The sequence below is a fragment of the Bufo gargarizans genome, chromosome 3, assembly GCF_014858855.1.
Source record: "Bufo gargarizans isolate SCDJY-AF-19 chromosome 3, ASM1485885v1, whole genome shotgun sequence".
NCBI lineage: Eukaryota > Metazoa > Chordata > Amphibia > Anura > Bufonidae > Bufo > Bufo gargarizans.
Window position 1 is genome coordinate 580,911,601 of NC_058082.1, and position 16,679 is coordinate 580,928,279.

Sequence of the window (16,679 nt, forward strand, 5' to 3'; positions counted from 1 at the left end):
CATTTCTCTTCAGACATCCCTCTGTACTAAACCAGGGGATATGCCCCGAAGCCTCGTGTACCCCAGCTGCTAGAACGGGAGGAGTGGAGGAAGCAATAGTGGGTTCCTCTGACAAATGGTGTCCTTCTAGACGCTAGGTTGGAGAACAGGTGGAGACAGAGGAACTTTGCAGGGTGCTGCTGTGGAGGTGTCAGGACGGAGGTAGAGGCTGCAGGCACAAGCATTTGTTACCAGAGAGCAGTGGAAAACTGTGCATGACTGCTGAGGCTTCAAGCGGACAGGTAAGATGCTGCTGGAAGGACCTTCTCTCACCTGGGGACTAGTACTTTAGTCAAGAGGCTCTGAGGTTTTCCACCCCAACAGGAGGGGACTGATCTATACATAAGGAAGTTTGTAGACAGGAGGGTCCATGTAAAGGGCTAAGGTCTGTATAAGGGCTCATGAATGCGGCTGTAGTTTTGGTCCCCATCTAATCCTCTTTTTTGTGGATCAGATGCGGACAGCACACTGGTTACCATTCCATGGCCCATGTCCTATTGTCAGCACTCTGTCGGTATCAGTGTTTTGCAGATCCACGATTTGCAGACTGCAAAACGAAGATGGTTGTGTGCAGGAGGCCCAAGTGTGCATCCGCTTTGATGTCTGGTGAAGGGGTTCATATGTACCATTTGTGAGTCAAATGCCATTAGATAGGGCGTGTCCTGTATAAACGGCACATTGCAAAACAAATTTGCACCCAACGTTTAACTCCTCTATTCTGAACAGAAACAATCACGTCATGCAGAATCCATCACACCATAGACCCCAATAGGCGACATTCACTTATTATGAGGTCTATCAGGGTTCTGTCCGTTTGACAACAGTGATGCATGCTGCACTATTCTTCACGTAAAAATCTGAAGGAGCTGCCAATGGAGGCTTAAAACAACCTGTGACAGCAGCGTGAGCATTGCCGGATTGTGTTCATAAACGATCGCTTCCTTGGGAGGTACTTGGCTGGAACGTTTTGTCACTTGCGGGTACTGGGCTGGAACGTCTTGTCACTTGCGGGTACTCGGCTGGAATGTCTTGTCACTTGGGGGTACTTGGCTTGCTGTCCCAGAAGAAGTAGCATTTCCAAAACTTTTGAATGATGGAAGAGCATGACTTTCTCGAGTGGCATTATATGCTGGTGCATTATGGTCTCCCTTCACTGCATGCCTCCTACTTTATTCCTCATCCATTAATCTTAACCCAAGCATGTCCTCCACGGTAAAGTGTGCGTTCTTACTCCAGAATCTGCCTTACACACTACCTTTTTTGCTGCAATCAGTTTTGCATCTCACTTAAAGGGGTATTCCAGTTACGTAAAGTTATCCTGTGGATAGGGGATAACTATTAGATCGGTGGGGGTTCTACCGCTGGGACCCTTACTGATCAGGAAAACATTAATTCCCCATAGGACTGCTGAAGATAGCCGAGTGCAGTGGTCAGCTATTTCCAGCAGTCCCATAGAGAATAAACGGAGCAGCAGGGTACAGGCTCAGCCTACTATTAAGATGGGAATATAGGTCCCCCGTTCCAGTCGAACCCCCACCAATCACTTTGATACTCGGCACAACCCCTTTAGAAGTCTAGCGAGTGTATTCTCTACATAACTCAGTGCTTTATACATGGAAAACCTCCCACTTTAAGTAACTGACACAAGTGCAGATTTGGTCTGTATTGTGGAAGCTGCTGGAGACAATGCGGTTGTAATAATGATAGAATCTTTTCTTGGCGACAAAACTTGCACAATACTAGATATAGCTCGTAAGTGATGAAAACTAAAGATTGCAACCCAGTGCAGAGAGTTTGCTGCCACCTGCTGGTAAAAACGGTGCACTATTAGAGTACCACAAATATAATAAAATGGGACTGACTCCTGATATACAGTATAGGTGATTGTAAAAGGTTAAAAAAAAAAAGTGACAACCTGTACAGTAGATTAACACCTTATTTATCTCGCACAATCAACACTGCAAAAAACAATGGCAGAAAAGCTTATTTTTGTTCATACCCCCTCCCATAAAGTGGAATAAAAAGTAATCTAAAAGTTGGATGTACACAAAAATATGCTAGTGGAAACTACAATAAAGCCCTAATACAGCTATGTCAATGGAAAACTTACAGGTCTTAGAACGTAGAGACAACTTTTTTAAGTTGCAAAAATAGTACAAAACGAAACAAAAACCTACATGAAAATATCTCCGTAATTGTAATATCCAGCAGAGAACAGATCTCCCATTATTCCCCCATACTCTAGAACAGGGGTCAGCAACTCCGGCGCTCCAGGTGTTGTGAAACTACATCTCCCAGCATGCACACTTGATTGCTCTCTGAACTCCCACAGAAGTTAAAGAAGCATGCTGGGAGTTGTAGTTTCACAATAGCTGGAGTGCCAAAGGTTGCTGATCCCTGCCCTAGAATGTACCATCCCAACATGTCAAACTCTCTCCAACCATACAAAACTTAAATGCGACTTGAAAAACTACTTTTTCAGTAGACATAAACCCTGCTACTACTGCACTACCACGTGATCAGCTTCTACCCTCATTCACAGTGTCCTTGCCCTATAAATTGTGAGCCCAGGCGGGCATCAATGCAGCGTGGCATGGAGGCGATCAGGCTGTGGCACTGCTGAAGTGTTATGGAAGCCTAGGTTGCTCTGATAGCGGCCTTCAGCTCTTCTGCATTGTTGGGGCTGGTGTCTCTTGACAGAACCACATAGGTTGTATATGGGTTTAGATCAGACTGGTATGCTGCTCAATCAAGCATAGTGATACTGTGATTATTAAACTAGGTATAGGTTTTTATAATTCTTTTTAACATTTTATAATTCAGGCTTTGTCCATGTTAAAATGATAAAACTTGTCCTATAAAACTAGAAAAGGTTTAAAGGTAGGGATGAGCAAGGAAAGAGGGAGCAGCTCCTGTACCTGCCCTCGATGCTGCTTCTCGGATACATGACTTAATATTTCTTAGTAGTAGATGACCCTCACTAGAGACAACACCTCGGTTTACAAAAAAAAAAAAAAAGAAGGAAAAAATGATGATTACACTCAGCGGTAATCAGATTTTCCAGACCCCACCACAGAGAGAGGATCCGCCGCCAGGGACAGGAAACCGGCAGAATAAAAAGGTGGAGCCTCTCTTCCACCTCAGTGGTTTACAGAGCGTGAGAGGGACTCCAACCCAGGTTAGTTCATCTAATTATGTATACATTTATATTTTTTCCCCTTGCTACACCCTGCAACAGAGAACCATTAAACACCAGGGAGGGAATAATTAAGGGTGCTGTCGTGGGGTCCAGAAAACGATAATTGCTTACCGGTAATTGTTTTTCTCGACACCCATGTGAGGAGGACCTCCCATCCGGGACAGGAAACCTGAGATTATAAAAAATGTTCACACCCCCACCACACCTCAGTGATTGTGATTACCGGTCTCCGGAATGTGCCAACACCACCAAAGCAATAGAAGAGATTTGGCAAGAGATATATATGTATCCTTATCTAGAAAACACTTTTTTATTTTTAATAGGGAGGGAAATTTTGGGGTTGCTGTCATGGGTATCGAGAAAAACAATTACCGGTAAGCAATTATTGTTTTCCCCTCCCCCATGACGGCACCTATGCGAGAATAAAATATAAATCAAATTTTAGGGAGGGACAACGGCCAAAAGAAACTTCCTCCCGAAGGCCGCGTCCTCATTGAGACTAAGCCTATAATGCTTGAACAAAGTATGAGGGGTGCTCCATGTTGCAGCCCTACAAATCTGACTTAAGGGAGGCGTTAGCCCTCTCTGCCCAGGGAGGTGGCCACTGACCTGGTGGAATGAGCCCCGAATCCCTCCGGAGGGGGGAGCCCGAGGGAAGCATAGGACAAGAGAATGGCTTTCTCAACCCATTTAGCTAAGATTCCCCGGGAAACCTTGCGGCCTTTCAGTCTACCCTGATATTGAATGAAGAGATTTTCGTCCACTCTCCAGGGAGCGGTAGATTCCAGATAGAAGATTAAACACCTCCTGACGTCAAGACAGTGGCATTTCCTTTCCAACTGGTTGGCTGGATTTGGACAGAAGGAGGGAAGGACTACGTCCTGATTCATATAAAAATTGGAAACTACTGTAGGACGGAAGGAGGGAATGGGTCTAATAATCACTTTATCGTCCAGAATGGAAGTGTACGGCTAGAAGGCAGAAAAAGCCTGGATCTCGGAGACCGTTCTTGCCGAGGTGATGGCTATTAGAAAGGCCAGTTTACAGAAAAAGCGTCTCCAAGGATAAATCCTGTAATGGCTCAAAAGGATGCTGGGATAGGGCCGTAAGGACTGAATTAAGGTCCCACGGAGGAGTAAGGGGCCACAACGAGGGATGAGCTCTGGAGGCAGCATTCAAAAATCTCTTCACCCAGGGGTGATCAGCTAACCTGCAGTCAAAAAAAATAACTCAGTTCTGCCACCTGGACTTTCAAGGTGGAAGCCTTAAGCCTCTTTTCCAAGCACACTTGTAGAAAATCTAGAATCCTAGGTATTTCAGGCTCCTTAACCACTTTACGTCCGCCCATAGGATATAAACGTCCTATGGGTGGACCTCTATTTCTGAAAGCACGTTTTAAAACGTCCTTTCAGAAACAGCAGCTGCACGCTAATCGTGCAGCTGCTGATCGGGTGGCTCACTGTCAGTGACAGCAGGGCAACCCAGCGATAAGGCAGGGACAGTTCCCAGGTGTCCCTGCCTTCTAGATCGCTGCAGACACAGCACTCACCGAGCGCTGTGTATGCAGAGCAGGAAGCGCTATGCGCTTCCTGTTCCGGCCCGGCGGTCATGTGACCGCCGGGACCGGAGAGTGCAGGAGCTGTGTGAGGTCTCTCACAGACCTCGATCAGCCCTGCACTGAGGCTGTACAGCTCTGTATTGCGCTGTACAGCCTCTTTGGGGGGTGTATTTTTCCTGTAACTAGGGCTACTATGTCAGCCACAGTTACAGGAGAAATCCACTGTGAAAAAGTGAAGCAAATGTCCCCCAGGAGGTCTTGTATGACCTTATGGGGGACGAAAAGTGTAAAATAAAAAAATGAAAAAATAAAAAGTTTCACATGAAAAAAAAAAAAAGGTCCCCAAGTAAGGAATAAAATATAATAAATTTAAAAATAGAAAAAATAAAATAAGACATATTTGGTATTGCCGCGTCCGTAAAAACCAGTTCTATAAAAATATCACATGAGCTAACCCCTCAGATGAACACCGTAAAAAAAAAAAAAAAAGTCAAAACAAGCTATTTGTCACCTTGCATCACAAAAGGTGCAACACCAAGTGATCAAAAACGCGTATGTCCCACAAAATGGTACCAATAAAACAGTCACCTCATCCCGCAAAAAATGAGCCCCTACATAAGAAAATCTCTCAAAAAAAAAAACTCTCAAAAAAAAAAAAAAAAAGACTATAGCTCTCAGAACATGGACACATTAAAACATAATTTTTTTGTTTCAAAAATGCTATTATTGTGTAAAACTTTAATAAATGAGAAAAAGTATACATATTAGGTATCGCCACGTCCGTAACAATCTGCTCTATAAAAATGTCACTTGACTGAACCCCTCATGTGAACGCTGTAAAAATAAATAAATAGAAACTGTGCTAAAACAACCATTTTTTTGGTCACCTTGCCCCATAAAGTGTTATAATGAATGATCAAAAAATCATATGTACCCAAAAATAGTACTAATAAAACTGGCACCTTATCCCCTAGTTTCCAAAATGGGGTCACTTCTTGGGAGTTTCTACTGTAAGGGTGCATCAGGGGGCTTCAAATGGAACATGGCATCTAAAAACCATGTGGAGTTCCTTTTCTTCTGCGCCCTGCCGTGTGCCCATACTACAGTTTATGACCACATGTGGGGTGTTTCTGTAAACCGCAGAATCTGGGTAATAAATATTGAGTTTTGTTTGGCTGTTAACCATCGATGTGTTAAAGAAAAAATTGGATTAAAATGGAAAATCTGCCAAAAAAGTGAAATTTAAAAATTTGATCTCCATTTTCCTTTAATTCTTGTGGAACGCATAAAGGGTTAACAAAGTTTGTAAAAATCGGTTTTGAATACCTTCAGGGGTGTAGTTTCTACAATGGGGTCATTTATGGGGGTATCCACTATGTAGGCCCCACAAAGTGACTTCAGACCTGAACTGGTCCTTATAAAGTGGGTTTTGGCAATTTTCTTAAAAACTTGAAGAATTACTTCTAAGCCTTCTAACGTCCTAAAAAAATAAAATGACATTTCCAAAATGATGCCAACATAAAGTAGACATATGGGGAATGTTAAGTAATAAATATTTTATGAGGTATCACTTTCTGTCTTAAAAGCAGAGAAATTGAAATTTAGAAAATTGCGAATTTTTCAAATTTTGGGGTAAATTTGGGATTTTTTCATAAATAAAGGTGAAATATTTTGACTCAAATTTATGACTATCGTGAAGTACAATGTGTCACGAGAAAACAATCTCTGAATGACTTGGATAAATAAAGGCGTTCCAAAGTTATTACCACATAAAGTGAGACATGTCAGTTTTGCAAAAATAGGCCTGGTCAGGAAGGGGGCAAATGGCCTAGATGGGAAGTGGTTAAGGGGGTCAGGAGTGAAACCCAGGAAGGTGGGAGAAAAAAAATAAAATAAAGACTTTCAGGTATATATTGGCCGTGGATTCTTTCCTGCTCTTAAGTGGGGTGGACACCACTTTGTCTGACAGGCCCCCGTCTAACCAGATGTTCCTCTCAACCTCCATGCTGGCAACTTTAGAGTATCCGGGTCGGGATGGAAGAGGGGACCCTGAAAGAGAAGATCCTCTCTTGGTGGCAGAGGGAAGGGAGAGAGGCTAACCTCTGGAGCGCTGAAAATCGGCCAATATGGAGCTACTAGGACTATGGATGCTCTTTCCCGTGCTACACCCCCCTGCCCCCCGACAATTATGTAAGAAATCGTGGTGGAATTGTCTGAGTAAAGGAGCCTCAGGATCTCCCATCCGGAGGACAGGAAACCTAAACTGAGGCATGAACATTTTTTATATCCTCAGATTTCCTGTCCCGGATGGGAGGTCCTCCTCGCATGGGTGCCATCATGGGGGAGGGAAAAATCTGATTACCGGTGAGTGTAATCCTCATTTTTCCCTTCCCCCACAACAGCACCACAGAGAATACTCCTTCCTTACGGGGGGAACCACTTGCAGAACTTTCTTACAAACAGAAGATCAGAGGCAGAACTTAGTTGAAGCCGATAGAGACAGTAAAAGGTATCAGGAGAAGACCACGTGGCAGTCTTACAGATTTGCTCAATAGAAACATTAGCCCAAGAGGTAGAGAATGCACGAGTAGAATGTGCTCTTAGGAAAACTTCCAGAAGAGGTGTAAGCCAGAGAAATAACTGTCCTAATCCATCTGGCTAGTGAACTCTTTGAGGCGACCTTACCTTTATTTATGCCAAAAAGAGAACAAAAACCGCAGAGGACTTTCTTCAATCCTTGGTTACCCCTACGTAACATATAAGGCATCTCCTGACATCCAGTCAGCGGCAAAACTCTTTCCTTCTGATCCCTGGTCCTATCAAAAGTGCTTCAAAGGTAATTAAGCTAAGACTACCCAGACGGACGCATAGGGAGACCAAAGGCTAACAAGAGGTCCGAAGTAAAAAAAACAAAAAAAAAAGTCGGATCAATAAACATCCTAAATTTAGGAAATTTTAATACTAGACACAATACATAAAACCCAGCATAATCTTATAAAAGAAATCTCATATGGGTTTCTCATCAAGTGTTTATCAAATTAATCATAACAGATCTAATGAAACATCTTAGAGAAGTGCTTATCTTGACAAAGAATGATAAAACTGAAGATGATTGCTGCACACCGATTCCTTTGGTGCAGAATATATTGCGAGACAGATGCTTTGATCCAAGATCCACTGGGGACCCTGTGTTACATTACCAGAAGGACTTTAGACGTCAAAATCTCCAAATTTCCTCGCAATCTGGCATCCATGATGGAGCTCTACCGTGGCATCTATCGCCTGGAGGAGCTCACGGATCTGCCGCAAGAGGTCCAAAGAGGCCCCTGGACCCTTCAGACCCCCTAGGGTCCCCACCGCCGGAACTACCGCATGAACGACCCCGCAGACCCTCCCTGGGAAGTTCTAGATTGGCGGCAAGTATTTATAGGGTTTTGCTGGTGCGCCATACCTCCTGTATGCCATCCAGACTAAATATTCCAGCTCATCTTCTTACTCCCAACCAGGAGCCATATAGGGCTTTGTTGGTACGCCATATGTCCTGTAGGCCATCGAAACAATATGATCCAGCCCATAGCCTAATTCCCAACCAGGAGGCTCATAGGGCTTCGCTGGTACGCCATACTTCCTTTAGGCCAGGGATGCTCAACCTGCGGCCATCCAGCTGTTGTAAAACTACAACTCTCACCATGCCCTGCTGTACGCTGATAGCTGTTCAGGCATGCTGGGAGTTGTAGTTTTGCAAAAGCTGGAGGGCTGCAAGTTAAGCATGCCTGCTTTAGGCCATACAAGCAATATGGTCCAGCCCATCTTCTCATTCCCCACCAAAAGCATTATAGGGCTTTGTTGGAGTGCTATGCTTATTGTAGACCCTTAAACTACAAATAGACAACCATACATAGCCACAGAACTGGTTCACCCTGCCTGCATTGCCACCAAGGTAGACCGCGGGGCAGACAGCCGCTCAGCTGACCAGGCATGGGGGCAGACAGCTGGGCCCCGGGGGAGCACACGCACCTGCCACAAGATCCACGTGGAAGCCCTGGACAACCACCGGCTCCTAGGGTCCTGCCAGCCCATCCTCTGGGCAATAGACCCCAGCAGGTATGTTAACAACTAGTGCTCCAGAACATATCTGGGAATTCCAGACTAGCGGTAGTGACCTGAAAAAAAACTGCAGGTCTCCCACTTCAGGGACAGGAAACCACTGAGGTGGGAGAGAGGCTCCACCTTTTTATTCTGCAGGTTTCCTGTCCCTGGGGGCAGATCCTCTCTCTGTGGTGCTGTCATGGGGGAAGGGAAAATATACTTCGAATTAAAAACTTATTTTATTATATGCTGATCGGGGACTAAAAAGAAGCCGTTACTGTAACTAGCATGGAGCATAACTGAGAACACATTCTTCATTTTTGCCTCATAAGGGCAAAACTGGCCTATGCCCCTTCCCAACCCAACTGGAGGGCTCTCATTCTCTAAGCCCCACTGAAGCCACAATGGGTAGCTAAATCGCTCCCAGCCAGCCCCCCACCACTAAAACCCAATGGGAGAGATTTACTAAGCCTTTTATTCCAAAAAGTCACAAATTACGGAGTAGATGTGGCGAGACATTTTTCATGCTGCCCACCAGATTTGCTATAATTGACACCAGAAACTTGCGTAAGTTGTAGCTGAAATCTACATTAACTACACGAAATAGAGAGTACTGTGCATCTTAATCAGTCTGGAGCCTCAGGGGGAGTCTGGTGCTGCTGAGCCCCTCTGACTGCAGATTATGAGATGCAGGAACTAGTAAAGCAAGATTATGTCTGTTAAAGTGCGTCTTATAGTCTCAAAAAATACAGTAAATCAGTAACTTTGGTCTACGAAAGAAGAAAACGACCCTGAAAGTCATCACCAAAGTGGTTTATTAATTTACTAGAAACACAGACAAGACGGGTCCACGATTCAGATCACTTCTGTACATCCTCCAGTTTTGGTTCTGAAATACAAAGACAATAAAAGATCAATTATCACATTACGACCAACTGCAGCAGAATGCATATAACCTGGGTAATGGTGCCCAGTAGATGGAGCGGACCACTCAGGTCACTGGTTCGGTGAGGAGCCAAACCCACGTACGTGACTGTGCATGTTACAGTAGTCGATGACGTGTACAGTGACCTGCCTGGCTTCGGCCCATCACCACTGCAGTTAATCCGTGCTCCCCGCTAAGGAGAGTAATTGGCTGCAGCAGGCACATGCTGTATCAAGGTATGTCAACGCTACTGTTTGAAAATTAACAGCAGCGAGAATTTCGGACCAGCACCGCAGAGAATGGCACTGGAGAAACAGGTGACTGATTTTTATTTATTTTTTAATTGTAAGAAACTGTAGGGGTTGCCCGAGATTTTTTTGTAATCTTGGAAAGGCCCTTTAAAAGGGAACCCGTCATCAACTTTATACTGACCTCACTGAAGGCAGCATAAAATAGTGACAGAAATGCTGATGTCAGCGGTGTGTCATTTATGAGCTAAAAGTAAGTGGTTGCCGAGAACCAGCATCATAATCATTGCAGCCCAGGCCTGGGGGGGGGGGAATAAATAAAAATAAAAAAAGTCAAATCTACTTGAGAAGAGTCCTGGTTATTATAATCTCCTGCTCTCCCGCCCATCTGCTGATGATTGGCAGTTCTCTCCTAGAGAGAAAGGAAGAAAACTAGGTAGAAGACTGTCAGCATCAGGTGGGCAGGAGAGCATGAATAATGAATAATCAGGACTCTTCTCAGGTGGCCATGACTCTTTTCCAGGCCCAATCTGCAATGATTGTGATGTTGGTTCTCGGTAACCACTTACTTTTAAAAGGGCTTCTGTCACCCCACTAAACCTTTTTTTTTTGCTTACTTATAATCCCTACACTGCGATTTATGGCTACATGATCAAATTAATCATTTTGGTCCTGTAGATTTAGTTTAAAAGAAGCTTTTAAAATATGCTAATTACCTTGCTACCAGCAAGTAGGGCGGCTACTTGCTGGTAGCAGCCGCATCCTCCGATCGTAAAGACGCCCCCCTCCACATTGTGATTGACAGGGCCAGGGAACGGGATCGTTCTCTGCTGGCCCTGCCTGTTTGCATTTAAAATCTTGCGCCTGCGCCGCGGCCGTACCTGTCTTCAATTGGCGCAGGCGCACTGAGAGGCGGCCGCTCCATCCTCAATGCGCCTGGTATAGATGTGACGTCATCGGCGCAGGCGCATTGAGGATAGAGCGGCCGCCTCTCAGTGCGCCTGCGCCAATTGAAGACAGGTACGGCCGCGGCGCAGGCGCAAGATTTTAAATGCAAACAGGCAGGGCCAGCAGAGAACGATCCCGTTCCCTGGCCCTGTCAATCACACAGCGGAGGGGGCGTCTTTACGATCGCAGGAGGCGGCTGCTACCAGCAAGTAGCCGCCCTACTTGCTGGTAGCAAGGTAATTAGCATATTTTAAAAGCTTGTTTTAAACTAAATCTACAGGACCAAAATGATTAATTTGATCATGTAGCCATAAATCGCAGTGTAGGGATAAGTAAGCAAAAAAAAAAAAAAAAAAAAAAAAAGAAGGTTTAGTGGGGTGACAGAAGCCCTTTAAATGACAGACCGCTGAAATCAACTCACCTGTCTCTACTTTATTCTGCCGTTAGTATGGGCAGCATAAAGTTGATGACAGATTCCCTTCAAACTAAACATCTGGCCGCTGATTTTTTGCTCCCCCACACTCAAAAAAATAAAATAAAAAAAATATGCCTCTAAACACTGTGTGAAACCAGCCCAAGCATCTGAGAACTCCCATCGATTCAATGCAGGGAGATGTGATTCTTTACATTATAAAGTCCCTATAAAAGAGGAGTACCCCGAGCTGCGTACACTGCGACCAGTCTGTATAGTCACAAATCCATCACGACCAGCAGATTATACGCAAATAGTATTAGGGAAAAAATACTGACCTTCAAATTTGAAGTCTGGAAATTTTTCCAAGTTGCCCCCTCCATATAACCTCTGCAGTTTGCTAATGTCTTCATTCAGATCTTTCTGATACTCTGCCCCAGCGTCGACAGTGCCACCGGTTTTTCTAGAAAAGTTTAAATGACATTTTATCTGGGGTCAAGCAGCAAGGAAAAAAAAACACTAATAACCCGCTAAACATACAAGAGTCTATGTGAACCTGCAAACCATCAAATCCAATGGTCCGTGCATTTCTTTATTGTCTAGAAATATAGCATGTGCATGAAACACACTGAATACTTGGAATGGGGCGACTCGGTGACTTATGGTCATGTACAAACTAAGGTATACACGGACAAGGAATACTGTGACCACCGCAAAAATTCCTTGCAACTTCTTCCCTTCCCCGGAAACCGTGAAGCCATGTGCAAGTTACCCTATGAAACTACGGGCAACAACCTGCGTAGGGGTTGGCCTTCCTTTGTGACCCACGTCTCTCTGTAGAATGGAGCTCCCAAAGTGAACAGGAGCGCACCGCCGCACTGTTCATTTCTATGGGAGTGCTGAAAATAGCCGAATGGCGCACTCGGCTATTTTTGGAAGTCCCATAGAAATGAACGGAGAGCACACTGCACAAGAGCGGCCACTGCTCCATTCACTTCTATTGATATTTTGATACATTATTTCCACTTGCTTGTTTAGATACTATATTGGATGTTGTACAGGTGGAATTTTTTCTGTCCGGTCTGACAAAGAGGTTTTTTGTAGGTTAATTAGTACTTCTATAGAGATGCCAGAAATAGTCCAGCTAGTGCTCAGTTATTTTTGGCAGGAGTGCTCCGCGCATGCACCGCACACTCCTGTTCACTTTGGGAGCTCCATTCTAGAGATAGGTGCGGGTCTCAGAGGTGGGACCAGAACCTATCTGACGTTGGCAGCATATTCTAGTAATATGCCACCAATGTTGGAAGTGAGACAACCCCTTTAATGATAGCAGGAGAATGACGCAAAGGGCATATTCCAGTTAGAAGCCATTCTCTACCCATAGGATAGGGCAGGCATGCTCAACCTGTGGCCCTCCAGCTGTTGCAAAACTACAACTCCCAGCATGTCCGAAGAGCCTACAGCAGGCCATTGTGTGAGTTGTAGCTTTACAACAGCTGGAGGGCCACAGGTTGAGCATGCCTGGGATAGGGGATAACTATTGGATGGGTGGGGGTACAACTGCTGGGACTCCCACCAATCACTAGAACAGGGGGCCCATGAGCCCAAATGAATGGAGCAGCTGGTCAACCATGAGCACTGCTGGGACGCCATCTTGGAAATCCTATCCAGACGAAAGCAGCAGTAGTGTACGTGCCTGACCAGCTGCTCTATTTATACAGAGACATGGGACCCCCGTTTTCAGATTCCATGGGGGCCCCAGAAGTTAGGTCTCCCACCGATCTAATAGTTATCCTGTGGGCAGAGAGTAATGTCTTCTAACTAGAATACCGCTCTATTCCTGGTGTGACCATATACTACTTATGACAGTACGCTCCTCACGCCCTACAACCACTTACTGGCTCTTAGTCCTGTAGTCACGGATTTTATCGACGAAAAGCTTCTGGATGGGATCTAGCTCCTTGGTCTTGTTAAAGGCGATGGCAGTCAGTCCGATATTCCTCCTCAAGTGGAGAGAGATGGAGGAGCGCAGAATAGAGGAGAAGCGGAAGAGCTGCTGGAGCACCATGATGTCACGTTACCTACAAGAAAAATAACAATTCACTGCACCTGTAGTCTTCACACAGGCGGCAGCAACACAAGTGATTGAGACCCAAGGTCCTCAGCTCCATTCCAAGATGGAGACCTGATGATAATCTAGAACGTGGGGGAGTCCTTCAAGAGTTCTCTCCATAGCAGAAATGAATTAAACAAGGAAACTTCGAACATATCTGATCCTTTGTCCTACCGAGATATCATTTTAGTCACATTCCTCCTCATCTACACAGATAGGGACAACCTGTGGGATCTGCCATCCCTGAAGACGTGGATGCTTCCCCCCCACTCTATTCTCCGAGCTACAGACATGTACAACCTACTTTCACTCCTCCCTGCTATCTCTAAGGGCTTATTCAGACGGCCACTAATTGCGTAAGCGTTTTGCAGAATGCACAGGGCCAGCACTATACTGAAGAATGCCCTATATCAGTGATGGCTAACCTTGGCACTCCAGCTGTGGTGAAACGACTCCCAGCATGCTCCATTTATTTCTATAGAGTTCTGAGAGCAACCAAGCAAGGGGGGCATCTTAGGCGTTGTAGTTTTACCACAGCTGGAGTGCCAAGGTTAGCCATCACTGCCCTATATTATTTGCACGGCCGTGAAACTGCACTGCGGATGCGGACAGCACACTGTTTGCTGTCCGCATCTTTGGTGGGCCTATAGAGATGAATGGGTCCGCAAAACTGGACCCGTACATACTGCCCTCTGAAAAAGCCCTTAAGGGTTCATGCACATGAACTTATTTTTTCAGATTTTTTTTTAAGGATAGGTCATCAATATCAGATTGGCGGGGCCGACACACCTGCCGATCAGCTGTATGAGTGCGCGCAGCGTGCGGCCCCCCTTCCCGTCTGACCCTAGACAGCAGCAGTGGGCAGGAAGAGAGAAGGGTCAGGCACACACTGTCTCCTCATACAGCTGGTCAGCGGGGGCGTCGGACCCCCACCGATCTGATATTGATGACCTATTCTGAGGATAGGTCATCAATAGTAAAATGCCCGGAGAACCCCCTTAAAACCCTATTATCTCAAAAACGGCTGACAATTTGTAATAAAGACCAAAGTTGATATTTAGACCAAAGTGAGGAAAATGCAATTGTGAAAATAAAATTGCCCTGGAGCTGTCCATAGCCTATAAAGGGGTGCTCCCTGTAACACTGTCCTCTGGGGGGCGCCTTTGGGGCAGTCCTGGTACTATCGGAGCCCGGTCTGTCCCCGTCACCTTCATCCATGGTGACAATATCTGTGTCCCACTACATGAAGGGGCTGCGGCCATGGTCCTCGAAGTACAAGGCTGCAGAGGGAGACTGTCACCACCAGCCGAGAGTATATCAGACAGCCTTAGCGACCATTCCCAGGCCTCTGTATGGAGGAGAATGACAGGCAGGCTCCCCTCCACACAGCAGAAGCCGGCGCCATGAGAACGCTCCGTGTACACACAGCCCTGATAAAAGCAGCCGTGCCCAACCACCCTCCAGTGCCCCCCGCGGCGCGGAGCAGTCACCGGCTCACCTCTCCCGGGACACAGCGGAGCGGTCACCTTGCTCTCCTATCAGCGTGAGAAGCGCACAGATGACGTCAGACGTAGAGCACGCTGGCTGACAGCTCCGCCCCCTACCGTGACGCGCCTCAAGATCAAGGAAATGTTAACGTGTTCTGCGCATGTGCGGAGTATAGTTGCTTTTCTGCGGTCTATACAACTACAGTTCCCAGAAATCTGCGCTTCCAGACTCCAGAGACTGCGCAGATTTCTATTTCACACACATTATATATAGATAATGATATATAATTTTATTTTTATTTTTTACACAATGTATTGAAAAGAGGAGACTCTTGATAGACTTTAGGGTCAATAAAAAAATAAAGAGTATTTGGGATCATAGATCAAACGGTGTAAAGTAGAACTGGCTTAGATGCCCATAGCAACCAATCAGATGCCACCTTTCATTTTACAAAGGAGCTGTCAAAAATGAAAGGTGTAATCTGATTGGTTGCTATGGGTATCTAAGCCGAACTTACTTTACACCAGTTTAATAAATGACCCCAATTGTTTCCAAACCGAACACCTAGAAATGTAGATCATTGTGTCGTCTTTTAGTTTCAGATTGTAAAAAAAAATATCATTTATTTGTTTCTTGGAGAACTGAGCGGGACAACACGGGGAAGGTTTATGGAAACCGTCTTTGTCGCTCATAGCGACCAATCACAGCACGGGTTTCATTTCATATTCTGCTCTTGAAAAATGAAAGCTGCGCAGTGATTGGTTGCTATGGGAAACAAAGGTAGTTTTCATTGTTCTGCCCCTATGACTGCCATAACACTGCCCATGAGGGCTGTCACTCAGCTTACGTATATAGCAAGCCTGTGGCTGAACATTTAGGCCCCTTGCAGACGAGCGAGTATTCCGCACAGGTGCAATGCATGATGCGAACGCATTGCGCCCGCACTGAATCCGGACCCATTCATTTCTATAGGGCTGTCCACATGAGCGTTAGTTTTCACACATCACTTGTGCGTTGCGTGAAAATCGCAGCATGTTCTTTTGTAAACATTCAGTTTATCAGGCGCGTGCAAAACACATTAAATCACATTGCACCTACGCAATAAAAACTGAACGCGATTGCAAACAAAACTGAATGAACTTGCTTGCGAAATTGCGCATTTTTCACTGAGCGCATCTGCAACGCATCCGGACCTAATCCGCTCACACTCGTCTAACAAGGGGCCTTACTGCATCGCTGGCAGGCTGGCCAAAATACAAAATTTACCAAAAATTTAGAAAAATTAGCAAATTTCCAAATTTCAATTTCTCTACTTTTATAATTGATAGTAATACCTCCAAAAAAATAGTTATTACTTTACATTCCCCATATGTCTACTTCATGTTTGGATCAATTTTGGGAATGCCATTTTACTTTTGGGGGATGTTACAAGGCTTAGTTTAGAAGCAAATCTTGAAATGTTTCTGAATATTTCCAAAACCCACTTTTTAAGGACCAGTTCAGGTCTGAAGTCACTTTGTGAGGCTTACATAATAGAAACCACCCAAAAATGACCCCATTTTACAAACTGTTATACGCCATAATGGCCGCCATAAAATTCAGGAAGTGTTGGGTCCACTCTGCCTTTTACCATTTTTGGTGCCATAATGGCCTCCATTTC

At 45.2% G+C, this 16,679-nt stretch overlaps 1 protein-coding gene across 1 annotated transcript; it reads right to left on the reverse strand.

Annotated features, from left to right (window-relative positions):
- Positions 1–9,683: 9,683 nt before the first annotated feature.
- On the reverse strand, positions 9,684–15,158 carry ATP5PF (ATP synthase peripheral stalk subunit F6). The gene is made up of 4 exons (XM_044287591.1): positions 15,030–15,158; positions 13,317–13,499; positions 11,757–11,881; positions 9,684–9,774 (listed from the first exon to the last, which is right to left on the reverse strand). Exons 2-4 carry the CDS (start codon positions 13,484–13,486, stop codon positions 9,746–9,748), a joined length of 324 nt encoding a protein of 107 aa, XP_044143526.1. The 5' UTR covers positions 13,487–13,499; positions 15,030–15,158; the 3' UTR covers positions 9,684–9,745.
- Positions 15,159–16,679: the final 1,521 nt, after the last annotated feature.

What these genes read in the sequence shown, in the direction of transcription:
- ATP5PF (XM_044287591.1), bottom strand. Translation starts at nt 13,486, where the DNA reads ATGGTGCTCCAGCAGCTCTTCCGCTTCTCCTCTATTCTGCGCTCCTCC. An exon ending in GACTACAGGACTAAGAGCCA is followed by an intron (nt 11,882 to 13,316) that starts GTAAGTGGTTGT and finishes AAACTTTTCTAG; the next exon opens with AAAAACCGGTGGCACTGTCG. An exon ending in TCCAGACTTCAAATTTGAAG is followed by an intron (nt 9,775 to 11,756) that starts GTCAGTATTTTT and finishes TTTGTATTTCAG; the next exon opens with AACCAAAACTGGAGGATGTA.